General features: G+C 41.8%; 2 protein-coding genes across 2 annotated transcripts in view; one reads left to right on the forward strand and one right to left on the reverse strand.

Moving 5' to 3' along the window:
• The window catches only part of ZNF397 (zinc finger protein 397), a 43,720-nt gene extending 30,336 nt beyond the window's left edge, over nucleotides 1-13,384 (reverse strand). Inside the window, 4 exon segments of the mRNA XM_029921664.1 lie at nucleotides 7,197-8,237; nucleotides 11,166-11,289; nucleotides 11,565-12,058; nucleotides 13,320-13,384. Of these exon segments, the coding sequence (XP_029777524.1) occupies nucleotides 7,197-8,237; nucleotides 11,166-11,289; nucleotides 11,565-11,978 (1,579 nt within the window). The 5' untranslated portion in view covers nucleotides 11,979-12,058; nucleotides 13,320-13,384.
• ZSCAN30 (zinc finger and SCAN domain containing 30) overlaps nucleotides 1-27,303 on the forward strand; it is a 128,396-nt gene that overhangs the window by 19,529 nt on the left and 81,564 nt on the right. Inside the window, exon 5 of the mRNA XM_029921663.1 lies at nucleotides 761-1,699. Coding sequence (XP_029777523.1) covers nucleotides 761-1,692 — 932 coding nt within the window. The 3' untranslated portion in view covers nucleotides 1,693-1,699. The remainder of the gene's footprint in view (nucleotides 1-760; nucleotides 1,700-27,303) is intronic.

The raw sequence follows: 27,303 nt of genomic DNA on the forward strand, positions 1-27,303 counted from the left end.
CTGCCTCAGCCATCATCTGGTAGTCTCCTTCTGAGCTACTAGAAATCTCGAGAGGGGCTGCTTGTGTGAGAGCTGGAAGGCTGGCTCCAGGCAGTCACAGCTGTCTCTCGTTTCCATCTACCTTTGCCTCCACGTAAAGAAGTGAACATACAAGACTCCTACCCGCCCCCAGAATATTCCTTTTCTTATGCTCTGTGTATCTTATTCTATTTGCTTATAATCGTTAGATCTAATTAGAACCTACCAGAACCTGCAGTTGACTTAAAGGAGTCTAGTTTCTGCTCATCTACCTCAGCTCAGTTCTAACCCTGAAAACATTTCCTACTTGTATATCCTGCTCTCCTGTTTTTCTAGGAGCACCACTTACTCAAGTCTCTCTTACTCTTGAGCACTCCCTATCACCTCTTTTCCTTTCCCTCATTACCAAAGAAACACATCTTCTCCTCTAACCCAAGATTGTCTCCTTGCTTCCTGGTCTCTCACTGCTACTCCTGTTTATCACTGTCTCCTCTAACTGATGTGTTTCCCTGCTCACCCATCCCTCCTCTCCATTGCTGACTCTTTTTTGTTCCCCTTACTCTCTGAGGCTGCCACTTCTCACTACCCCAGGCCCCTTCTCAAAATTCTGGATTGGGAAGCTAGTTCTTAAGAATAGGTAAATATCTATTTTATTTGGTTATTTTCTATTATGGCTATAATAGGTTCCTTTCTTCTGACATGGGGATCAAATGACACTAGTATTTTCTATTCACATTTTTAGATGGCAAGCTGGTGGGTGATGAAGTATTAACAACAGAGCAAGAAATTTTTGAATATGTAGCATCAGCGGCCATGGTATCCCCAGGAAGACTCCCTGGGGAAACTCCTTCAGGACAGATAGTTAAAGAAGCTTTGGGAGGCCTGGACATCTTTGAGAAGCCAGAAGGAACCGTTGCAAGGAACAAAAGAAGTCAGCACCCTTCTCAGGAAAGACATCTTAGTCTGACAGTCTTCAACAAGAAAATCGCCACAGAAGAGAGTGTCCTTGGATGTAATGAAAATGAAAGGACTCCAAGTGTAAACTCAAATGTTGCAACACGACAGAGAGTTCATGCTGGGGGGAAGGTCTATGAGTGCTTGGACTGTGGGAAAGCCTTTTGCCAGAGCTCAAAGCTGATTAGACATCAGAGAATTCATACTGGAGAGAGGCCTTATGCGTGTAAAGAGTGTGGAAAAGCTTTTAGTTTGAGCTCAGACCTTGTTAGACATCAGAGAATTCATAGTGGTGAGAAACCCTATGAATGCTCTGAGTGTGGAAAAGCTTTCAGGGGCAGCTCAGAGCTCATTAGGCATCGGAGAATTCACACTGGAGAGAAGCCTTATGAATGTGATGAATGTGGGAAAGCCTTCGGCCGGAGCTCAGCCCTCATTCAGCATAAGAAAATTCACACTGGAGAAAAAGGCTACGAATGTACTGAATGTGGTAAGACTTTTGGTAGAAGCTCTATCCTTATTGAACATCAAAGAATTCACACTGGAGAAAAACCTTATGAATGTAATGAATGTGGAAAATCCTTCAATCAGAGCTCAGCCCTCACAAAGCACCAGAGAATCCATACTGGGGAGAAGCCTTACGAATGTAATGAATGTAGGAAAACATTTAGGCAAAGGTCAGGCCTTACGCAGCACCAGAGAACTCACACCAGAGTTTAAGTCTTGGGTAAGAGTTGTACACTTCAGTAATATTAGGGATTCGTTTTGGGGGTGATACTGCATGGAAGTTAGAAGTTTCCTGCGAGTAGAGTTTCTGTCCTTTCTGTCTGAGTCAGTACTTACTGTGCAAGCAGATCCACACAGATGGTTGTTGACCTGTTGAATGAGCACTTACACAGAAGGCTGGCCAGGTTTGGGGCAGAGATCCTGAGCAAGCTTTTTGTAAGATGGACTAAGAGGTGGTGGCTCCAATGGGAGCATGGCCATTTCCTTCCCAGAGTTAACGGCTTATGGGATACATATATATTTATTAAACAGGTAATTACAGTACAAGGAGGGGGGCACCTAACCTGGCCTAGGAGTCACTTAAGGCTTCCTGCATGTGATGAAATCTCTGTTGAGGAATAAAGAGTGCATACAAATTAGGCAGATCAAGGCAAGAGGGGAGAGAACATTATAGCCAGAGGTTATAGCACAATCAAAGGCATGGAGAGAGGATCTAGTGATGTCTCTCCATCAGGACTCTTCTCCAGCAAGAATTTGTTTTCGTAGACCCTGGTTCAGACCCTGTTGATTCTTCTCTTTCTGTTTATAATCACAGGTTTGGGTAGCCTATCCCAGACCCAGAGTGACCTAAGAGACCTTGAGGTACTCAGAACAGTCATTGTGATTGATGGTAGACTTTGGTGCGTCGTATGGAAAAAGGCATGTATGTATACCAAGGAAAGAATACATATTGAAGGCTAGAGGGACAGTGTTGGTGTCCCATGATCCTAGGGCTCAGGAATGGGAAGCTGACAGGAGCATAAGAGTGAGAGGTCTGCCTTCCCATGGTCTACTATTCCTCATTTCCTGTCCACTCCCCCATCACCAGATATGATACTAAGCTACTTGAAGGCAATGAATATTTAATGAATTACCCCCTTAGATTCCTCAAAACTCTACTTCTCTGCTAACTTTTATTTTGGCAGTTTTAATTAACCCACCATTAATTGCTGAAGACAATTCATATGTAAGAGAAGATTTGATCTCTCTTCTAAGATGTCCTGATTTCCCTTCCAGATACTGTCACTTCTGAAGACTTGGTGATCAAATCTGTTATGGGTAACAGGGGAGGTGAAATTGGGGGAGGGGGACTGTCATTGAGTGAGGTCAATCAGAAGTCCAGAGAGACCCTTCAAATGGATGGAGTTGCCTTTTCCTATAGGTGACAATCAGATGATTTCATGTTAATTTTATTTAATAGTTACCTCCCCCCACTGAATTGTGAATTGTAAATGTTGGTAATACAGAAAATGGGAAAGTAGAAATCACCTTCAGTCCTGCCATCCACAGAAATATTAACATTTTAGAGTACTTTCTAATTTTCTTCCCCCAACCCTAGTATTTGTATAAATCTTATTTGGTAAATCATTTTTAGTAATTTATTTTAACATACTTTGAGATATACTTATACTGTTTAGTGTTAGATGTAATAAAATTTGAATTTTAAGTTTTGCTTTTACATGATCTTTTCTAGAATAGGGAGCATGTTAACACAAGTGGAGGTGTCCTGGGAGAGGGGGTTGTGGCAAGAGGTCAAGGAATTGGTGTTCTTTTCTTTCCTAGGTCATAAGGTGTCTGGAAACTGATAGCTAGTCGCTTGGGCTGCAGTTCATCAGGTGAAGCCATAAAAGTTAGGGGACAGCTGGGTGAAAAACCATGGGAACCAAAGCAGGTACCTCTTCAATAAAAACACAAAGACATTGCACCCACCAGAATCACCTTAGGACCAGGAGTCTGGGAGACTGCCCTGGCTTCCCCTCCTCTCAGCAGGTCCTTAATAGAAACCTGTGCAGAAAAACCCCAGGACTCTAGATTTGTGATCCTTTGCACCAGCCAACAAGACAGCCACTGCTGCTAAGCTACTGAGTAGCAATGTCTGACCCATCAAAACGCAAGGGGTGGGTGGGTATCAGTGAGGTCTGCCCATTGGGCTCACCCTTCCTCTTGGCAGAAATGCTCTCCATGTCAGTTTCTTCTGCACGGGAAATGTTCTAATTGGCAATCTCCCTTACTTTGAGGATTCATTTAATGGGGCAAGAGAAACAAAGGTGTTCACTGGGGAGCTTGGAGAGACCAAGGTCAGATTTGCTCAAGTTTCCAGTCGTCAGCTGGACAGTTAATTGCAGTCTATGGAAATGAGGGAGAAGGCGAGAGGTAGGAAACTGATCGTAAGCACCTTGCCTAAATTGCACAGCTTTTAAAATTTGTGAATCTGTGCAAGACCCATTTAAGGTAAATATTACTTCCCTTGGACAGCCTCTATACCAAAATATATGAGGGCCCTGAGCACAATTTATTTTCTTTCTCTGGCAAGACTAGAGAAGAAAATCTACTTTATATTGGTGGTTCCTCTCTTTCATAAACACATAGAATGTTGAAGCTTTAACTACAGATCATCTACTCCAGCTTCTTTAAATTGTGAGGTGGCTTGCCCATGGCTGCAGAATTCATGGAAAAGCACTTACATGAACAAGAGGCTCTACTTCAAGGTTACTGCTATTCTCAACAACATACCCTTCAGGTAAATAACTTGTATTTGAACAGATTTATAATTTACAGAGGTTTCTTTTTTTTTTTTTTGTACACTAGTGAGATGGGTGTGTCTGCCACTGTCACTTAACAATGAGAAAGTCATGTGGGAGTTAACAAATTATCCTCCCAGGACTTAGGAGTGACAGAGATGCTACAAAAAGCATGTACTTTTCTTAGAATTTCTGGACTGCCCTGGGCTTTCATTCCTTTTAATCTTTTTTTCTGAAAGTTTAGTAGTATGTATTGTAGGAGAGTTTGGAAGACACCGAAAATCACAAGAAAAAGTTAAATCACCTATAATTTTATCACCAGATAGCCAGTATAGCAGTCTGAGATTACATATTTCCAATATTTTTAATGCATAAATATATTTTTACATGGAGTCATACTGTACATGTTATATTTTTACCTAAGATACACTGTCCTTTCTTTTGACACAATCAACATGACTTTAACAGCCTTTAAGACTCTGTATACATTCATGATGTTTTCTGACGCATACACTTCCAGGTAGAATTTTAAAGTCACAAGGCAATGCTTAAGGCTTCTGGTATTGATTGCCAGAGACAGTATCTATTCACATCTCACCAGCAGCACTGAACTTCCAGGTTCCCTGAATCCTCATTTGATGCGGGGGGGGGGGGGGGGGGGGGGGGGGGGGAAGTGCCATCTCAACTCTTGCTTTAATACACATTTTGCAAGGCTGACCATTTGTCATCCATTAGCATTAGTTCTTTTGTGATTTGCTTACTTAAGTACAATCTTTTCTCCTGGGACTTTTTCATGGGGCGATACTAAAGATAAGTGGCTCCACGGAAGGGTTCTGGATTTCTATTGCCTGGGTTCAAAGTCTGACCTCACCACTTTTTAGTGACAGAGGATACTGACTAAGCCATGATCCTAAACCTTCATTTCCTCATCTGCAAAATACGAGCTGTTGGAGAAACAACAGATACATATACACAAAGCCCTCAGCAAAGTACCTATTATGTTTCTTACTGTTGTTAACTCTATAGAGAAATCTCTCCCTTTTGCAATATGTTTTATCCAACTCCTACTTAACAGTTGCCCTACACTTTTCAGTTTGCTTGAGTCTTCATCTTGAGGAGAAACCTAAGAATTGAATATGAATAGCTCTTACCAGGTTACTTTGTTATCCTATCCCTTTCTCTCTCCAAGCATGGGCATTTAGTCTACCTGCCATTCTTACTGGTTAGTACCTGCTCATACATATGCCCCAAGAAGAGCGCTACTTATCCTCACGAAAATTCTTTTCCTATGCATAGGAGTCTAGATTCCCATAGATTTGTTTTTGGTAAGGTGTGTTAGAACTCTGACCTGTTAGGTATTCTTAAAATGTTTTTCTGTTGCTGACTAACCTATACACCTTTCTGCATTGCTCTGAGAAGCACCAGTCAAGGGACTTTTCCTGAAGAATCCCTCAGAGGAGGGTGGTCTCTGGATGGACCATGACTGGGATGTTGCCACTTCCCTTTACCATTGTCCTTAACAAAATTCACAAAAGACTGAAATATTTCTGATAGAAGACAAAACTGAACATGTGTGACGTGCCTGTGAGGCGTCACTCTGACAACATTTTTTAGCACCTGAGCCCAAGGGAGTACACTAGAAGTGTGGGGGTGTAGCCCCAGAAATAAACGTGGGAGCCATAGCAGCTTCTGACCCAGAGCCTTGGGAATTAGCAGGATGCAAACAGCAGCTCTGACAGTCTCAAAAACCAGAGAAGTCTTCGGTTTAGGAAAGGGAAGATTCAGGACTCCAACAGGCGCTTAACCTCTTAATCACTAGGCTGGACTCTGACCCCATCCACCTCCAAGGTCTAGCTTAGCCTACAGGAGACTAGTTATTAACGCTTCCCCCAGCTCACAAAAGACCCAGACAGCTCCTCTCTACCCTGTGGTCCGAGAACTCCAGGTTTTGTCCAGTAACAGAAGCTTCTCTACTGCCTCCTGTTTTACTACCAGCACTGCTTCCCAGGTTCTGGCTACATCCAGGCTTCTCTTAACAGACAGGGCTCCACCTCAAAAGGAACTCAACAGGAATGCTCCAGGCAAAACAGCCTTTTAATTTCTCAGATGTGCCAACATTTTTCCTGACCTTCGTCTATTGTTTCCTCTACTGGGAATGTGGGTCCCTGGCCTGCCTGCCTACTTTCCTGGCTAACTCCTACTCATCCTTCAGGTCACTTTTCTGAGAAACTTTCCTTGATCCAAGGTTGGGTCAGGTTCTCCTGTCCATAGCAGTGATCATACCATAGGGTCCCTGCCTGTCTGCCTTGTCCATTAAACTATAGAGATTTTCTTCTTTCCCAATGTATTCCTAGTGCCTGGCACAAAGCAGGCCCTCAAAAAATAGCTGTTTGATAAATTAATTTGTGTTCTTTTTTTTCACTATCATTTTTGGGCTGTCATAGGCTCAGTAAATCACTGATAAATTGTTTCCCCATCTGTCTTGCTGCCCTGTGACTGGTCTTAATTGATCAGCAAATTTTTTGTATTCCTGAGACAAAATGTCCCTCATACTGTCCACATCCTATCCCAAAGTTGGAATGGGGACAATCAGATGCAGTGACACAGCCTGCGTTGCTGTACCCTCTCTGTGACATTCTCATGGAAAACGAGGTCTCAATGTCATATTCCAATTTTTCTTATCTCCTGAGTATTCCTAACAGTAAGGAAAAAGCTGGAGGCAGGGATTCTTCCATCTGTTTTTCTGATTAGTCACAGGACAAACTGTCAAGGGACAATTTGCAATAGCATTGAGAAGTGCTGCATTAAGTCAGAATGACTCAAGACCTAGTAGTTTACCAGCCTGGAGTCTTGTTCCAAAGTAAACCCTTTCAACTAACAAAAATATAAATCCCACCAAAATATTTACACCATGCACTGTATTCACAAGTTATTTTACAGTGTGGACTCTCTGATGGCGCATAAGGACTGATCTGTGCCTGAAGGCCTTCCCGCATTCGTTACATATATAAGCTTCATCCCCAGAATGGATTCTCTGATGCTGAACAAGGGCCGAGCTCCTTTTGAAAGTTTTGCCACATTCATTACACTGATAAGGTTCCTCTCCACTATGAATTCTCTGATGTCTGATGAGGTTTGAGCTCAGACTGAAAGCTTTTCCACACTCATTACATTCATAGGGTTTCTCCCCACTATGTATTCTCTGATGAGTTATCAGTTCTGAACTCTGCCTGAAAGCTTTTCCACATTCATTACATTCATAAGGTCTCTCTCCTGTATGAATTCGCTGATGTCTAATAAGCTTTGAGCTTTGGCTAAACGTTTTCCCACACTCATTACACTCATATGGTTTCTCACCAGTGTGAATTCTTTGATGTATAATGAGATATGAACTTTGACTGAATGCTTTGCCACATTCGTTACATTTACAAGCTTTCTCACCAGTATGAATTTTGCGATGTCTAATGAGGGCTGAGCTCTGATTGAAGGCTTTCCCACATTCACTACATTCATATGCCTTCTCGCCACTGTGAATTCTCTGGTGAATAATAAGATATGACCTCAAACTAAAAGCCTTCCCACACTGGTTACACTTATAGGGCTTTTCTCCAGTATGGATTCTCTGATGCTGTGTTAGAGAGGAATGCTGCTTGAAGCTGTGCCCACATACATCACATCTATAAGGTCTCTCTTCTGTAGGAACTTTCTGATAAGTTATAGAGTTTGTACTTAGAATCAAGCTGCTCTGAGGCTTATGATGGTCTCTCTTTCCTAGAGATTTGTGTGTGAAGATTACTTGACTAAAGCTGTCCCCTTGGGAAGGGGATCTTCTTAACTTCTCCCCCGGAGCACTTCCTTGTTGCCACTCTAAATTGCTTTCAGGTTCACGAACTCCTCCAGATGAAGATTCCTGGGGAAGTCCTTGTGACTTTTCTCCTGAAATGTCCTTCTTTGTTGCTGATTCACTGTTCTCACAATCTGAAATGATAACAGCAAAAAAACAGACTGTTTTATTTCTCCAGTCACTTTCAATACCTACTTTCCCTGTAAGACAAAATACAGGCTTCTACTTACAAAATAAGAGGTCACATACATCTTTCTTTAATGGGCCATATTGGGTCCCTCCTCCTTTCAAATACTAAGGCCCATATCTACACTTTGAAGTTTATTCTTTCCTATTTCCTCTGAAACTTAAATTGATCAATTACCTACTATTTGTTTTCTATGATTTTCAACCTCTTTCTCTGCTGACTCCTAGTCATCACCATTAAGCCCAAATTTCTCATCTTTTTCAAATCAAGCTCCTTACCTACACATTTCCCTTGTGCAAACTCATTTCCATTCAGAGTAAAGCTGATGCTTCTTCTTTTTAAGTTTATTTAGAGAGACAGAGAGGAAAAGGGAGAGGGAACACTCACATAGACATGAGCATGAGCAAGGGAGGGGCAGAGGGAGAGGAAGAGAGAGAATCCCAGGCAGGCTCCATGCTCAGTGCAGAGGCCGACGTAGGGCTCAGTCTCATGAAGGGTGAGATCAAGATTGGATGCCCAGCCGACTGAGCCCCTAAGTGCCCACAGAGTAAAGCTTCTTGAAAGAGTTATCTTTAGTCACCTCTGTTCTACACTCTGGATTCTGCCTCACCTGTACACCCTCTCCCCACCATGCTACTTTCATCTAGGTCACCAACTTCACAGCTGCTTAATCCAGTAAATGTTTTCTGGATCTTATTTGGTTGGCTTCTCTGTAGCACTGACACTGGGGACTACACCTTCTTTCTAAAGAGATTTCTCTTCCAGCTATATTAGTCTGATTTCTGGGGATGTTCCTCAGATTCAAGGTCAATCATTGAAACACAAGGTCCTTCAGATCCTGGTCTGGGTTCTCATGTACCCTCACTCTACAAACTCTACCTTCTAGGTTTCAATCACTACTGATGTTATAAGCAAATGTCTCCCCAGGTCCCCAGTTCTATCAAGCTCTAGACTATCATATCCAGTGCTAACTGGGATATTACTTATGTATACTTCGCAAGCCCCAAAATGGCCCAGACTAAACACATCTTCAGGTATATTTTTCCCCCTTTATTTGCATTTACCTGAATAGCACCATCATTAACCAAGCTGTTCAAGACTAAAACCTGCTATCATCCTCAACTCCTTTCCCACATGCTCCACTTTTAACCATGACCAGCTACTACAATGCAACATAAATGCTGGTCAACAGGAGGCAGCTTTGATCGTCCCCATCTGTCACCTTAATACATCTTAATTTATTCACTGTGGCCATTAGATTACAATAGTCTTTAACTGGACTCCACTCTCACCTTCCTCTAATCCATTCTCCACTCCGCACCTAAGTTCTAAAACACAAATCCAATCAACTACTCCCTTGTCCAAAACTGTTCAACTTTGCTTAACTGCACTGTTCAAACTACTTAAGATGTTACACAAGTTTTCACTACCTGGGTCCCTCTTCCTCTCTGGTTAGGTCTCACCATCTCTCCCCTATGAATTCTCTCTTCAAGTTAAATTGAATCACTTGCAATTCCCAGAATGGGCTCTATTTTGCCACCTTCAGGACTTTGTGGCCTTTGCTTGTGTTATAATACAGGAAATATATATTTGGTCTTCATCCTCAGTTCCTGGCACAGAGCTTTAAAAACTCTTGCAATTTCTTTCCTAAGTGGGAGAGGTGGGAGGGGTGTCTTCTGTTACCCATAATAAGCCCCTGTCAACCACCACCTCAGTTTATGCTAATGAGGTAACTCTTAGAGGGTAGGGGCTGACTGCCAAAGGAACCAAATGTATGCTTTGAAGGTTGGAACTATCAGCCCCGCCTTCTGACCTCCACGGAAAGGGGCTGGAGATTCAGTTAACCACCAATGGTGAATGATCTAATCAACCAAGCCTATGTAATGAAACTTCTATAAAAACCTTAAAGTGGTTTAGAGAGCTTCTGGGATGATGAATGCATCCAAGTGCCATGACCGTGGTGAACTGCTAACTCCACAGGGACAGAGGCTCCTGTGCTCAGGACTCTTCCAGATCTTGCCCTAAGTACCTCTCCATCTGGCTGTTCACCTGCGTCCTTTATAATAAACTGGTAATAGTAAGCAAGGTGTTTCCCTGAGTGCTGTGAGCTATTGTGGCAAATTATGAAACCTGAGGAGGTGGTCATGGAATGTCTGAATTGCAGCCAAATCGGAAAGAAGTGTGGGTAACCGGGGGATTCGTTACATGCGATTGGCATCTGAAGCCAGGGGGTGGGGAGGGAGGCAGCCTTGTGGAACTGAAACTTTAACCTGTGGGGTCTGCGCTAATTCTGGTGTGTCAGAATTAGTGTTGCCTAATGTGAAGGAAAACCCCCACACGTCCAGTGTCAGAAGTGTTGTGAGCAGGAAAAACATTTTCCCATTGTATTTACCTAGTTTTCTCCTTACTCATGGTTCAAATCTTAGCTTAGAGGTCTTCTCCTCCAAAAAGTACTCCTTAAACCTCTAAGGTTGGGTTAGGTGTGTTCATACATGCCCCCACAGTACCTAGAGCCCACTTTTATTCTAGAATTTACTATCCTATATTGCAATTGCCTTTTTGCTTGTCCACCCCATCCAGATGTAAAAGTTCCATGAGGCAGAAACTCTGCCTACGATAGCAGGAGACATGTATTAGCACCCTATTAAGTTATATGACCGAGGAGTAAATGAAAAAATGACAGGGACACTGACACAAGGAGGACTGACTGCACTTCCTGAGGCTGCTGAATACAAAGCTGCTGAAGTGAATACCTCTGGTCCTAGAGTAATAAAGGAGAGGCTCACAGGCGGCATGTTTGTAAAATGCAATCACTTCTGTATCCTCCAAACCAGAGGCCTGATAACAGTCCCCAGGTGAGTTTCTATTTTCTTACCACTTCTGGGGGAAAGGCAAGGTTCCCAGGGTTTCAGCTGTGTCTTTAAAGGCTGGAGTGGGATGTTTGTTAACTCTTGGGATGTTCCAAGACATGTCAAATCCTTCCATGGCACTGCTGGTCCCTGAAATCAGTTAAAACATGGTTAGCTTTGTGAGAAACTCCCCAGGGAAAATGCTCAGTGAAAATTTGAAAGAGGTCAATGACATCCCCAGGGATGAGCAATAGGCAAAAAAAAAAAAAAAAAGAACTGTTTAAGGCTAGAGATAGGTATGGGCACAGTGGTCACTTCAAGGCATGGTTCAGAAGAGACAAATTTTCATCCCACTGTTATGAGGACGCCACATGCTCCACTCTGTAAACTCTTCCTTAAAACATAGCACATCTCCCTGTTCCCACCTGCTGCCCTGGATCATCAAATTCCCTCTCCAAATCTTCCAACAGGGTCACAGCTTCCTCGCCGCTTGCTGGACTATGTTGCTGAACCCAGATCTGCAGCTCCTCAGGCAGGATGCTCAGGAACTGCTCCAGCACCAGCAGCTCTAGGATCTGCTCCTTCGTGTGCAACTCCGGCATGAGCCACTGATAGCAAAGCTCCTGGAGTCGGCCCAGAGCTTCCCGGGGTCCGGGTGTCTCCTGGTAGCAAAACCTCCTGAACTGCTGGCGAAACAGTTCTTGGCAGGATCGGGTACTCCCACTCTGCTTAAACTTCTGACCCCAGGAGAGGCTTTCTTCTACTTTCACTAGTATTAGGTCTTGTTCCTGAGGATTCTGAGGTACTAGGGTTGAAACTGCTCTAGATTCCACAGCCATTCTGGCTTGAACAGCTTAGCAAAATGCTCACTACAACTGGGTACTGGACTTCAGAGTTTCCTTGAGTAATTTCTTCTTGCCTGAAAGATACAAAAGCACTATTAACTTAGCAGTGAAAAAAATAAAACAAAACCAAAACCCTAAGAATTTATAATAAAGATCAGTCATTCCAGTAATGCGTTGAAAGAGAACACGCTTGAGACTGTAACCAAATAAATAATCAAGCAACAAACTAAGTCACTCATCCCATTTGTCTTCCATAATGGAATTTCTACCACTAATGTTCTAAGCAATTATTTTAGAAGCAAAAGAATGCAGTATTAACATGAATCACATACTGAGGAAATTTCCTTTTCAATTCTCTTTCAATCCTGATGGTATCAAGGAGAAAAATCTGTCTTTAACTTATCTGTGAAACTTGCAGAACTCCCTTTTTAATGAAGTAGATAACCCTCAGACTTCCAAGAGTAACCGTATCTAGAATTTATTTTTAGTTACCTTCTATCTATGGCAAATATTTTCATTTGCAGTAGTAACAACATTTAAAAATTTTTCATATTGAACAGGAGTTGATTTAAATAAAAACACTTTTCGATAATCGCCATTTGATCAAATTTGGTTTTCAATGCATTTCTTCAACAAACACGGAGGCACTTACCATGGGCTCAGTCGTGAGCCAGGCATAAGAATAGAAAGGTTTTCACTTGTGAGTAAATAAATGAATTTATAGAGGAATTAACCAAGAAGTGTTTGTTAAACGTTTACCGTTTGCTCAAAGAGATATCAATTATCACGGAGACACAAAAGCAGCAGAAAGGTCAATCTCTGTTCTAAAGCTTAGAATATACAGAAGAAAACATTTGTTTTTTAGAGTAAAGTACGGGAACAGATATTTATGTATTAAATTTTGTGACAGAGGTCAAAATCACCTGATTCTAGGAAGAGTGAATATCGATAGGAGGGTATGCCCTTGAAACAACAGGACAAATCAATTACAGTTGGATCCTAACAGTATCACTAACTTTAGAGATCAGAAGTATTTAAGTTAACATTTAGATTTATTAAGCCAGCCCGGCCGCAATAGCCTGTGTATCTTTGTATCCCGGCTAAACCACAGCATTGGCAAAGTCACGGGGTGGGGGAGTAACTGCCCTCTCCGCTGGAAAGCAAGAGCTTGAGCTGGCCTCCTCTGGTCCCCAGGAGGCTCAGAAACGCCGCGCGGACAAGGGGTCGCGACCCAGGGATGGGCAGGCCGGAGAGCAGGGCTCTTTCACCTCGCGCCCGCCGCCGGAGCCGCGGGCCCTCCCAGCCCTCCCTCCGCTCGGGGCCCGCGTCCCTCACCGCGAAGCCCAGCAGCGGCCAGGGAACAAGCAGCCGCCTCCGAGCGGCCAGCCACAAAGACCGGAAGTGCGCGCCCGAGGCCTTCCGCTCGCGCATCCTCGGGAGCCTCTGAGTACCCCGCCCCGTGCTCACAGGCAGCCAATCAGCGCCGTGGATCCTTCGTTCCCATCGCCATACCTCTCTGGCCAGGAGCCCCGCGGAGCGTCGAGGCCCGGGTGTGAGAGAGCCGCAAGGCTGGTGTCCTTTTGAGAGCTCGTCCCACCCGGGAGGGCACTGCTCCCAGCCTTGGTGCCTCCTACCCTGACCTCCCACCGGCACCACTCCGTATCATCGCCCCTCAAGTTTTCCAGAAAAGTGTTAAGATTTTCCTGTAATTCTAGTGCGTTTCCAGTATCTCCAAAAAAATAAACACGTGGATAAACAAGCTGAACAGAAAGTAACAACCATTTCTATTGCTCTTCCGTATGCATATGGTCTTAGCGTTACAGCAGCTCTGTGCGGTGGTGTTATGCTCACCGTAGAGCCATAGACAGTGCCCAAAGTCAAATAGCGCGGGAACACAGACGGCGGAGTCTCCGTCGTTCAAGAAGACTGGTGTCCCAGACTGTGCAACTGCAACGGAGGCTTTTCCCATTGTTTCACGGGAACCCATCAGTCATAAGACTTAGTGTTTAAATTTTTTTTTGGCCATTTAGTAGATGAAAAATGATGCTTCATGTTGTTTTAACTTCAATTTAGTTTAGATTAGTGAACTTGAGGTTAAAGTATTTCTCTGTCATGTTTATTGACCATTTATGGTTCTTCAAGGAAATGGCTTTTCTCATTTTAAAAATTGAGGTGTTACTATTTTTCTTCAAATTTGCAAGACTTTTTTTTTACTTGCTAATGATATCAACTCTGTTTTTACAAATATTTTCTTTGTGTTTATTTTTTTAAAATTTTGGTACAGGTGATGCATACTTAGAAACATCTTTTGTGAGTGAAGACAATTAGGATGCACATATTTGGGGAAAATTAGCTTTTAGTTCTTAATCATTGTGAACAACTATGGTAATTTTATAAATCAAGAGAACAAATAATATTACCATATGTTTCAGTTATCTATTGCTGCATAAGTAAAACAGTAGGTGTTTTATTGTTCACAATACTGTGGTTAGGAATTCAGGGAGGGCTTAGCAGAGATGGCTAGCTAGTTCATGCTCTATAAGGTGTCAGCAGGAAAGGCTTAACCCAGACTGGAAGGTCCAAGAAGGTCCAAGAAGGCTTCACTCACATTGCTGTGGTCTTGGTGCTGGAGTTACCATAAAACCTCTCTCCATATAGTCTTTCATCATTCAGGAGCTTAGCCTAAGGAGTTTAGCACTTTATATGGTGCAGGGTTTCCAATAGAATGAAGAAAGGGAACAGGCTAATTTTCTTAAGACCTTGGTTTGAAATTGGCATTACATCTGCGGTGTTCTGTTGACAGAAGTATTAGACACATGGGAAGGGGAACTAGACTCCACCTTTTAACAGAAAGAGATGCTTGAACATAGAAGGATATTACCCTTGCGTCCAGTCTACCACAATCACTTATATGGAGAAGTCTACTGCTTAGGAGCGGAACTATTAAAAGAGAGAGGAATACTTTCTACTGTAGTAATAGAAAACCTTACTAAGTGGCCTTATTACTATCCCACATAGCTACATGTGTAAGGCCATCCCTGGAATTGGCTCTCAACCAACCAAATATGGCTTGACAATATTGTCAAGGGCCCAGATCCCTTCCTTCTTTTTGCTCTGCCATTTTTTCCATAAGTTTCTTAAGTTAAAAAATTTTTTTCAATGTTAGCTTGAGTGGAGGAGAGGGGCAGAGAGAGAGAATCTCAAGCAGGCTCTGTGCTCAGCATGGAGCCTGACATGGGTCTTGATCCCACCCACTCTGAGATCATAACCTGAGCCGAAATGAAGAGTTGAATAATCAAATGACTGAGCCACCCAGGTGCCCCTGCTCTGCCATTTTTAAACATGTTGGCCTGTTTTTTTGTCTGGCTTCCCTTGTGGTCTTAAAATGACTATCTTAGTTTCAGATTACAGATGATGTCCAGAACCAGAAAAAGAGAACACTCTTATGTTCTGCCTCTTTTATATTTATTTAGAGCAGGAGGGAGTACAGGGGGAGAGAGAGACACACACAGACGGAGAGAATCCCTAGCAGGCTCTGCATTGTCAGCACGGTGCTTGAGATGGGGCTCGATCCCACCAACTGTGAGATCATGACCTGAGCTGAAACCCAGAGTCAGATGCTTAACCGACTGAGCTACCCAGGAGTCTCTGTTCTGCCCCTCTTTAAGACTAATGGAGACCTTTTCCCTCAGCAGATTTCCTCTCACATCTTGTTACTTAAAATTGCTTCAGCTGTCTGTGCCATCATGAAAAAAGTGTGGTGAGGCATCCATGATGGGTTCAGGCCAATTAAGATTCAGATTCCTTGTGTGAGGAGGGGCCAGCCTTTCCCGAAACACAACGTGGGGAAGGTAAACAGAATTAGGATTATGTTAAAAAAGTAGAAATGTTCAGGGTAGTGTAGGAGGGCTGATAACACTGATTCCATCTTTGGCCTCCATATAGTTCATGCCCTTGCAGTGACCTCCCTTGGGGCTACATATTTCAGGCCCCAAGGAGGTTAATGTACGTCCTGACGTGAATGCGGGAAGGCTGGTTCTGATTGTCCCTAAAGTGACTCACAGAAGTTTCCACTTTAGAAAACTAGTAGAGCTAGAACTGGTACCCAGGTGACACCACTTGAGATAATTACCTTGTGACCTCGCCACCGTGCCCCTTGCTCTATAGAAGCTGGGGATTAAGGTCCGGACTTAGCAGGGAGTAGCTGTATAGTGCTTTGGATCATTCGTCCGCCTCCTTCTCCCGGTAAATTCCCTGAGTAAGAGTCTGTAAAGGTCATGGGGTGGCTTGTGTCATTTTTCTGGTCTCAAAGTGCCTTCTCAGTTTGGAGGATACTGACTCTCATCTGCCTTCTAACAGGCAGGAAAAGGGGACAAACAGATGAATGTTGAGTGTATAATAGTAGTAAATACTTTAGTAGGTAACCTGATTCACTTATATAGGTAAGAAAGTGAGATGCTAGGAAAAGAAATTACAATTCTTGTGATTCCATGTAAGATGGTGCATCTATTTAAGAGATAAACCAAATACTTAGCTGTGAGAGGTGTACTGGAGATTTATAGCAAATGTATAGGACTTGGTTAAATTTCTGAGTGAGATAGCAACTCATTATTCTTTAGAACTTTAGCCAACATTTTCCACTAATGTGAAGTCTTACTCCGTTTGGGCTGCTATAGCAAAATTACTACATAGACTGATTCGCTGACAAACAACAGAAATTTATTTCTCACAGTTCTGCAGGTTGGAAAGTCTAAGGTCAAGGTGTTGCAGATTCAGAATCGGGTGAGGCCCCACTTCTGGTTCATAAACTGGTAATTGGTGAGTAAGGCTATTTATTCAGTACATTTTAACTGCTTGATTTACTGTACACATTCAACAGTGCTTTTTTTCAATTTCATGAAGTAAGATAAACTTGAAAGTAAGGGTGCCTGGATGGTTCAGTTGGTGAAATGTCCAACTTTTGATATCAGCTCAGGTCATGATCTCACAGTCATGAGACTGAGCTCTGAATTGAGCTCCATGCTGAGTGGGGAGCTGCTTGGGATTCTCTCTCACTCTCTCTCTCTCTCTCTCTCTCTCTCTCTCTCTCTCTTTCTCTGCCCCTTTCTCCCTCTCTCCCACCTTTCTTGCTCCCTTGCTTTCTCTCAAAATAAATAAACTTAAAAAAAAAAAGTCTCTTTAGGCACTTGGGTGGCTCAGTGTGTTGTGTCTGACTCTAGATTTCAGTTCAGGTCATGGTCTCCTGGTCTGTGGGTTTGAGCCCCCAGTCAAGTTGACGGTATAGATGAAGCCTGCTTGAGATTCTTTTTCTCTCCCTTTGACTGCCCCTCCCCCACGTGCAAGTGTGTGTGCATGCTTTCTCTCTCTCTCTCTCAAAACTAAATATTAAAAAATTTTCATAAAGTCTCTTAACTGTAAACCACAATTCAATAATAAAGGATAAAGAAAATGATATCTGATGCTAAAGGGAAATGGATCATTCCCTTGTTCTGCACATACTATTGAATGTTAGTTTATGTGAAACTCTAGTAAGAAAGGTAAGGGATTCAAATGAACTAAAAGATAAGCTTTCTCACTTCACTTACCACTAGAACTCCTGGAGTATAGACCCCATAAGGGATTTTGTGGTTTCCTGCTTGTCTCTCCAGTACGGCCTAGCCTACAAACATACAAGAGTCTATAGTCATTACTATTGATGGTAATTAAGCAAGGAGCCACTAAGGTGACTCTAAAGCCTTAGCAGCATATGGAAGCAAACCAAAACCCAAGTTAGAGTGGATGATTTTAAAATCCTCAAAATTAAGACCTTGGAACTTCACCACAGCTAATCACAACAGCTAATAGGCCTCTCAAATAAGGCAGCAAGCTCAGCTATGGCCAATCAGAATTTCCTTGATTTGCTCCTCCTTCTGTGCTAGAAGCCCCTTCCGTTCACTCCTGCTGGTGGAGGGAACCCAGCCACCGTCAGCTTGGCGCTGCCTGGCTGGCATTGATGTTTGCTCAAAAAAAACTGTTCAAAATTTTCATCTACCTCAGTTTACCTTTTAGCAGTGCTAAAACCAGTAATAATAAGTTCTGAAGGGTTCAAAGATGTCAAGTATTCAGAAAGGAAAATTTTGAATAATATGCTTAGACTATGTAAACCCAGGATTTATTTTAATCAATTATAGTAAGAGGACAGACGTCACAACCACTTTTGGGGGAAAAAAAAGTGTTTTACAAGTCTCTAGAAGATGGGAGGCAGTGCATGCCACATGGGGCTGTGTGGGGTTACTCACAGGGAGAATTGGAGAGTAGGCCTCCAGGTGGAGGAGGAGGTGGGGGTGGGGGGAGAGAACTGGAACCAAATTTTTTATATGCTGGGAAATAGCTGCGGGGTGGGGATGTTACCCCCTGAGCACGGAGTAAAACACCTGGTTGAGGCCTGTGGTTGGAGGGTTTGTAATAGATTTTTTTCCGAATGGCTGACAATGGAGGTGTTTGTAAAAACAGCAAAAAAATCTTTGAACTGTTAGCATGACACCGTGACTCCAAGACGCCAAATCATCAGTAACAGAAATATCAAAAATGCTTATTACACCGTATATTCTATTACTGGTACCATGATGTCACCAGTTGAGCTTTGTGTTTTTTAGAGACCGATAATAGATGTATTAACAGAATAAGACCATGTTTATTTGTAGTACCCACAACAGTAAACACAGGCCTTACTTACTGAGTTGTTTCTCTTTGCATCAGTGTCCGAGCCCTTGGGGTTGCTCATGAGGTACATCCATGAGCTGTGTCTAGGACAGAGTTAAAGCTACAGGTGAACTCTTCCTCTTACTTTTCCTTCCTTTTCAGGTTAACCACAATGACAGAGCTCCTCCTGCCTCTTGATCCGGTCAGCCACTTCAATTTTTTTTTTAATGTTTTTTATTTATTTTTGAGAGACAGAGAGAATGTGCGAGCAGCGGAGGGTCAGAGAGAAAGGGAGATACAGAATCTGAAGACAGGCTCCGAGCTAGCTGTCAGCACAGAGCCCGATGTGGGGCTCGAACTCATGAACTGTGAGATCATGACCTGAGCTGAAGCCGGACGCTTAACCGACTGAGCCACCCACGTGCCCCTTCTGTCAGCCACTTCAAAAAGGTCTTCTGTTAGGACTCTGTTCTGCTTTAGGGTGATCAGTAGCGATATATTCTAAGATGAGTGGGGGAAGAGGTGATGCCTTTCCAAGTGCGTGGAGTATGAGTAATAAAATGAACAACTTAGCTAAAGAAGCCAAATGAAACATTTTCTACTGGTTTTGTGGGCAGGAAACATGACAGTCTGGAGAGAAAGCTTTTTTAAAAAAAGCTGTAGGACTTGGGTACTGAAAGACATTGACCTCATTTCTTCTTGAGATTATTTGTGGGATAAGGGACATGTTAAGAATCTAATTTGGCTGCCTGAGCTTGTAATATTTGCCTAAATTCTTTTGTTGTAGCAGTCATTTATTTTTAGTTTTTTAAAAAAGGTTTTATGAAGTCACTGTACACTCAATATGGGGCTCAAACCCACAACCCCAAGATTTAGAGTCTTGGCTCAGTCGACTGAATCAGGCTGGTGTTCCTGTTATAGTGATCATTTAGGAAGAAATGTCAGTTTTGCTTGAATTTTTTATAGAACAGTGAATTTACTGAATACCCATTGGGTTTCTCTCTGACAGTGCCTAATGGAAAAATTAATTTTCCATCTTGTCAGGTAGCATGGTGGTAAATGACTGATCAGTTTATATGCCAGCCAGTATTTAGGCCTCTTGAAGGCCAAAGACATTGTTTTAAAATACTTTTCAGAAGGTGCAACCTAATTTGCTTACCTTTTCTTGATTTGTTTTGCTTTTAAAAATTCATTATTTTATATTAGGCTTTTATGGTTAGGATTATATTGCTGCGGGTAATAACATGTGCCTTATAAGTGGAAACTTCCTCGGGTGATATTAAAAAGATCCAATTGAATATCTTTTTGTAGAACTTCCTTTATGTAGTCTACCAGTTTGAAATTTGTGATCACACATCTAGAGACCACAAGATGACTTTGATCACCAGGAATAGAAATGTGGGACATTTGGGGCCAGTACTTTGGGGAGGATGGGACCAAGGGGAATGGGTAGAATAACATACTGGTTAGGAGTTTTGTTGCTTTCCACAACTCCCTCAGGCCAAGGAATGACACTTAAGACAGAGTCAAGGAATGACAAGTAAGAAAGACACCATAAAGACACAGACACACAAGATGCTTGAGCAGGATGGGCTCCTCTTTTATTTTCTCAGTAAATGTTTAGTCAGCAGGGAATGTCTTACCAGAACAATAGATACAGATAGAGGAAGGACAGAGCAGGAACAGCTTGCAACTGTGTGTGGGTATCTCTCTGGTGCTGTGGTCTCCTGACTCACTTGGCTGATGACCAGGAAGGCTCTGTCCTGCACATCTTTCTGGGACCTCATCAAGTCTCCTGTTCCCAGCGCACTGAGAACAGAAGTCCAATAAAGGCAGTTCATGCACAAGGTCCCAACAAGTTTGGCTTCTGGAGCAACACTACCTTTGAATCCTTATTCTCTCCGTTATTAGCTCTGAGACCTTGTGCAAGCTTCTTAAATGTTCTAATCCTCATTCTTCTGTTGTAAAAAATGAGGAAAATGATAGTACCTACCCTCCCTCATAAAGTTGTGAGCATCAAGTGGATAAATACACTCAGAACAGTGCTCGATGGGGCGCCTGGGTGGCTCAGTCAGTTAAGCGTCCGACTTTGGCTCAGGTCATGATCTCATGGTTTGTGGGTTTGAGCCCTGCGCTGGGCTCTGTGCTGACAACTAGCTCAGAGCCTGGAGCCTGTCTTCAGATGCTGTGTCTCCCCCCCTCTCTGCCCCTCCCCTGCTCATGCGCTCTCTCTCTCTCTCTCTCTCTCTCTCTCTCTCAAAAATAAATAAAACATTAAAAATATTTAAAAAAAAAACCAGTGCTGGTATTTGAAGAGGAGGGGTTGCATTGGTGAGGAGAGTGTGGAGGCTAGAAGAAAGAACAGTACTGTAGGTCTGGGATTTGTCTGATGGTAAGAATTATTTAGGGTCTTTGTTAAAAATACAATTTCTAGGTCTTCAATTAGAACACTGAGGGAGGGTTCTAGTAATTTGTTTTTGACAAATACCTCAGATGATTCTTCCTACTGTATTTGGGAAACTAATGGTGGTAGAGTATAGACCTCAGAGTCAAACAGATATGGATTCTGATCCATTCTTGAAACAATTATGTCCAGATGTCCACATGTACCAGAGATTGCTTTAGGTGCTGGGCATACGGCAGAGATTAAAACCTACCAAAATCTCTTATTTTTGTCCTTCTAGCCTTTATAGTCTATTGGGATTCCTGTTCTAAGATGCCAGTCGGGACCTATTGGTATGACTTGAGTGAACTATTTAAACAATAAAAGCTTTTTTTCCCTTGTCACACAAGCATTATGAGTTCATTAAAGGAAAAAACTAAATCAAACACCATAGCCCAGTGGGCAGAATCATGTTGGGGAGGGAAACCCTTAGCTTCCCAGAGGCCTGATGCTTACGTTAAGTGAAAGCGTTTGGTGACGGGTGGAGGGTGGGAGGGGGGTTGGTGGGATTGGTGGTTTGGTGGTGGTGAAGATGTCCGAGTGGTTTTACCTTTTAAATGGGAAATTGAGCTGCTTGACCACAGAAAGTCCACTATGATCAGATTTTGTTGGCTTGGGTTATTGTATTTATTGTTCAATGACCTGGGTGGCACACCTAATAGGTTGCTTTGACAAATCCCTTCAAAATTGCCCTTTGAGTTTTAATTTTCTCTTCTTCCAGGAAGATAAGATCAAACAGGAGAAAATGTTTTCACTGATGGCTTTTTTATATATTTACTTTTGAAAATGGTTTTGTTGCTCCCTTGTCAGGGGACACCATGAAGTACATGACAAAGGTTTGAATTGGAGTTAAATTTAATATAACCAGTGTCCTGTCTACTGTTAGGGTCAAAGTAGGAGCAGCAACTTTGTTTACTTTGTTTTTTTTTTTAATTTTTAAAATTAAAAAAAATGTTTTATTTTTAATCTTTATACCCAATGTGCAGCTCAGACTTACAACCCCAAATCAAGTGTTGCACGTTCTACCAACTAAAGCAGCCAGGTGCCCTTTAGTTTGTTTTCTTTAGTAAATGAATTAAGGAACATTAAGATCGATGTAAGAATGCTATTTAATTTGTAAAAAACAGATTAAAGATAAAATCTTGTTTTCTTTGGAGTATCTGTTTTTATCCTTTGATTTGCAGGTTTTGGATTTATTTGCACAGTGGTTTACTCCTTCTCCCTTACTTTTGGTGCTTATGCTCTAAGTACATTATAAAAATCATTAAAAACAAAACATATAGTTTGGACATTACTGTTGGGGGAAATGGAGGTTTTCTTTTCAGTGACATTTGAGACTGATAATGCTTTCCTCTTTAAAAGCCAAAGCTATCACATTTTTGCACTTGCTAAATGTGCTGTAGTATTAGTAAATTGGTGTAATTTACATTTATGCTAAACTATGAGTTTTTGGAAATTGGGAATATGGAGATAAGGCTACACGCTTAATCGTTACTCAACCTGACACCATCCGGTTTCCTGATACTGCTCCTCTAACATTAAACTTTTGAATGTAGTGACCTTGTAACTGCCCGAACCTTGCAATGGGCTCTTGAATCCTTATCCATTCTGAACAATAGCCTTTGTCACTGCTGACAGCCTATCTTTCTTTCCCCCTGCACCACTCCATCCACACTTTGCCTAGCTAGCTCCTTTTTTCTGCCTACTTCTTTTCTGCAGGCTTCTGCCGTGCTCACGTTCCACACTCCTCTCTTCATGTACGTTCCATCTCCAGGAAATGATCTCACTCTCTTTGCGCGTAAATGACCCCACATCTGTTTTTCCATTCTTGACTTGTCTACTAAAGGAAAATTGCTTCTTTACTCATAAGACTTCTGATACCAAATGTGTGGGTTTTCCACCTCCAGCAGTTCTCCAGGTTTGAACAGCCAGGTGAAGAGCTATTAGGGGGAAGTCAGGAAGAGTCCTGGGTGCAGGAGCTTCTGTCCCCACAGAGTTTGGGTTGTGCCACTGACCTGGAAGCTCTCTCAGTGTCTTTGTTTAGGTTCCTTTGGAGGTCGCGTTTCATAACTATGGTTGATTAAATCATTGACCGCTGATGATTAACTCAATCTCTAGTACCCTCTCCCCTTCCTGGAGGTTAGAAGTAGGGGTGCAAGACTGAAATTCAAATTTTCTAATCAGGTGGTTGGTTCCTTTGGCAACCAGCCCTCCTGTTCCGTCTCATTAGCATATGCACTCAAGTATACTTGAGAGAGGCTTACTATGAATAACAAGACTCTTCTCTCCCTCCTACCACTCAGAAAATCCCTAGGGTTTTAGGCTCTGTGCCTCTAAAACCAAGGAACCAAGAATGAAGACCAGATATTTATTGCTTGTTACATCACAATATTGCATCTATAAAGCCCCCAATCTTATTCCTGATTGGTATGAACATCAATCCCAGTATTGGTGAACAGTCCAACAATGCTTCTCCATTCACACAGCCAAGTCCAATACACCTACCTCCCTTTATTTTTAATCTTATTGATAACAAATTGTTATTGTGGAATTATAATAGAGCAATTGCCTTACTTAACTCCATACCCCCATTTTTTTTTCCACTTCATAATGTTACAGCTAACTGGAATTTAGGGCCAGTGTAGGCAAAAATTGGTAATTTTTAAACTGTGGTCCTATTGAATTATCATGTGAAATAGCTCACATATGTTGTCTTTACCTTTCCACTATTTCAATTCAGGCCTTTATTATCTTTCTTGTAAATAGATTCTTAATCACCTTGATTCCTGTTTGTCTTCTTATTCCAATGCATCTTTCAGATTGCTGCCAGAATCTTAACATGAATCTGATTCTGTAATCCTCCTATTTGTAAATCTTTGCTGCTTTGCCGTAGCCTCAGAATATAAGGCGCACATCATTACCATTTCATGTAACATTTTTCTCTCTCTGGCTGATATTTCCGGCCTGCATACTTGGGCGCCAAACTGATGTTCCATTTCTCTCTTGCTAATGTTTAATTTCTTTGCCCTTATCCTGACTTTAATAACATAGAGCTTTTGGTTGAAATCTTCAGCCTCCTTCAAGGAATATGTATAGGTTATTTTCCTGTGAAGCCTTGCTTAGCCCTTAAGAAGGGCTCTGTTATCATTTGCTCCTTTTGACTTACTTATAATAGTATTCCTTGCACCGGCAAAGCACTTGAGCATTTTATTCAATTGAAAGTACTTATTCTTTGAAATTATCCTTAAATGTTTTTTATTGCCACTTAGTTCTTTGGTAAATTTCCTTTGTTTCATTTCTTACCAAACCAAACTACTGCCATCGTCATTGTCCTCTTCACTTTGACACACACTGAACAAATGTCGGGACTGCTTGCATATGATTGGGGTAGGTTGGGGTACGGAAAGATCTAACCGTTGGTCCTGCACTAATCAACTCAGTCAACTATGTCGTAGGCCTGGAATGATGGTAAGTGATTGTGCTTTTCCCAGTGCTGCATGGCCACCACAATGAGAAGATGATCTGCTATACAAGTCTCTGTTTCCTTTGAAATTCAAGGTCATAAACCGATTCATACTCAACACAATTTCTAAGCACAGTGGCTGCACTTTTGTGTAATTTCAAACAAGTCTTGAGTAAATTATATGCAGCTAAGTAAGTCTATACTAAACTGTTTTGTGTTTAAATGGCAACTAATTTCTCAGTCTCCTAGGAGACTGCATGGAATCAGGGATCCAAGTAATAACCTTTAAATAGAGAACATATCAGGATCTCTTAAAGCTTTAAAATCAAGGATAGTATTACTAGCTTGTGTGAGTAAGTATGACAACATGGTAGAAGGAAATGATGTTAGGGAAACACACCAGCGCAGGCATCTGCTAATGACTGAATCCAATCAAGCCAACCAAGAATAAATTCAAACAAGTAACTGCTAATTTCTAAAATACAACTTGCCCAACATTTTACTATAATTTTATTAGTCTGTAGAGGGATCACCTGCTAGTCAAATCCTACAGGTGTAATAAAATACATGAAATGTTGAATGTTCATCTAAATAGAAGTTCCTATGCCACAGGATAGATGCCTCTATTTTTTTACTGAAGTGTTTACTTGTACAAAGAATGAGTAAATTATTCGACCTTAAAATCCTCACTAGTTTTTGTAGTTGATAGTATTATTATCGTTAGTATTTGTGAGAATAATGTAGTTATTGAAGGGCTAATGATACAAACACTAAAGCTTATCACGTATTAATCATGTTTATTAGAAAGGTCATCAAATGTGAATATTAGAAGTATTTTGGAATATTCAAACAGTTGTTAATTTGTTATTTCCCAAGCTCTTCTTGTTCCTTAATCTCTCTGGCTTCGCAGGAATCTTGCTAGCTTGTGTTGTGTTAGACCTGTTGTGAGTTAACAAGTGATAGTAATAGTGGTGAAACTGGATCTAGTAGTAAAATGGATGCAACCTTAAATTACCTTTAGCTTTGGAAATACAGTTTGGCTGGAGCCAGTAGAGTAAATAGATTTTTTGTTTATCCACAGTTCAGTACTTCGTTGGCAGGTCTGAATACTCTGTAGGAAAAACAGTCCCGGGATTCTTGAGACTTTTCCTTGGAGCATGCTGCCACCTGCTGGCCAGATAACGCAGCGCAGCGCTGCAGTGGGATCCGAGGGAGACTTGCAGTATCATTTCTCATTCCCACTAACATTTAATACTTTCAGAACATAGAAAATTTGGATTATCAATATCTAAGGGAGTCATAAAATATTGGAATTATAAAGAAAAGTAATATAACAGCCTAAGGAACCAAATAATCTGGAGCACTTGGCTCGGAGTTTCTTGAATACAAAGATTAAACTTTACAAAAGAGTAAACTCTAATACACCTACTTTTGAGTCGTATAAAGAAAAAAATTAGCCTTGGAAAGTTTTATAGTGAAACTGTTTTTTAATGTTTGTTTATTTTTGAGAGACCGAGACAGAGCGCGAGGAGAGGAGGGGCAGAGAGAGAGAGGGAGACACAGAATCCGAAGGAGCCTCCACGGTGCCGGCACACTACCAGCTCAGAGCCTGACACGGGGCTCGAACTCACCAACTGTGAGATGATGACCCGAGCTGAAATCAAGAGTCGATGCTTAAGCGACTGAGCAACCCAGGTGTCCCACATTGTCGGGTCTTTATCCAAACTGTATTATTCATTGTGAATTTTCCTCCTTTTTCTTCTCCCAAGGAAAAATACATAAATTTAGAAAAATGATGTACTATGTCCATAATTAAGATCTAAATAATTTAATAAGTAAAGCTTAGACAGAAATGTCTAGAGGTTATGCAAATGTGCATCTTTATAATTTCTCTGGATTTAATATTCATGTCTTAGGAATGATCATGTTTGCTTTTAAGATCACTTACCAATACTGTGAACATGTTATTTCCTGTCTTGTAATTTAGGTTAGTGTTCTATAAAGGACTACTCCTTTAAATTGATTTTCATTTCTTTAGATATGGAAGTTTCAAGGATATAATACCTCTGAATTTATTTTGTTTAAAATGAAAGGGCAGGTTACCAACCTGGAATGAACGAATGGATAAAATAAATGAACAAATGAGTAAGTAAGCTTGCCCACAGTGCACACACAATACACAAACCCACACAGACCATAGGCTGCTGGAATATTTCTCTCAAGTGTTAGTTTACTGCTGTAGTGAACTGTAGCTCTCTGTTTGTTTGTTTGTTTGTTTGTTTGTTTTTAAGTAGGCTGCATGCCCAGGGTGGAGCCCAGTACAGGGCCTGAATTCAAGACCCTGAGGTCAAGACTCGAGCTGAGATCAGGAGCCAGATGCTTAACCCACTGAGCCACTCAGCTGCCCCTATTTGGTATTTTCCAGCAGTCCCCTTCCTACTGCGGAAGCCACTTTCTCTTCATTGCCAATGGCCCTCTTCCATTGTTGTCTTTTTCTTATACTTTATGTCCCTTTAAAATAGTATGGCCTTTCTAGATCTCAGAATTTCATAAGAATTTGTTGTTAACGTCTTTAAAATTAGCTAAAATACCAGCTCATATTCCCTTCCTGAAGTACATTTTACCTACTTTTTTAGACTGTTGAATGGGAAGTCATCTTTCAGCATTTTGGCCCAGAGGGTCCTCCTAGAGTCTTAAAACTTCTAATCTTGGGGCGCCTGGGTGGCTCAGTC

This window comes from Suricata suricatta, chromosome 14, assembly GCF_006229205.1.
Source record: "Suricata suricatta isolate VVHF042 chromosome 14, meerkat_22Aug2017_6uvM2_HiC, whole genome shotgun sequence".
NCBI classification, from domain to species: domain Eukaryota; kingdom Metazoa; phylum Chordata; class Mammalia; order Carnivora; family Herpestidae; genus Suricata; species Suricata suricatta.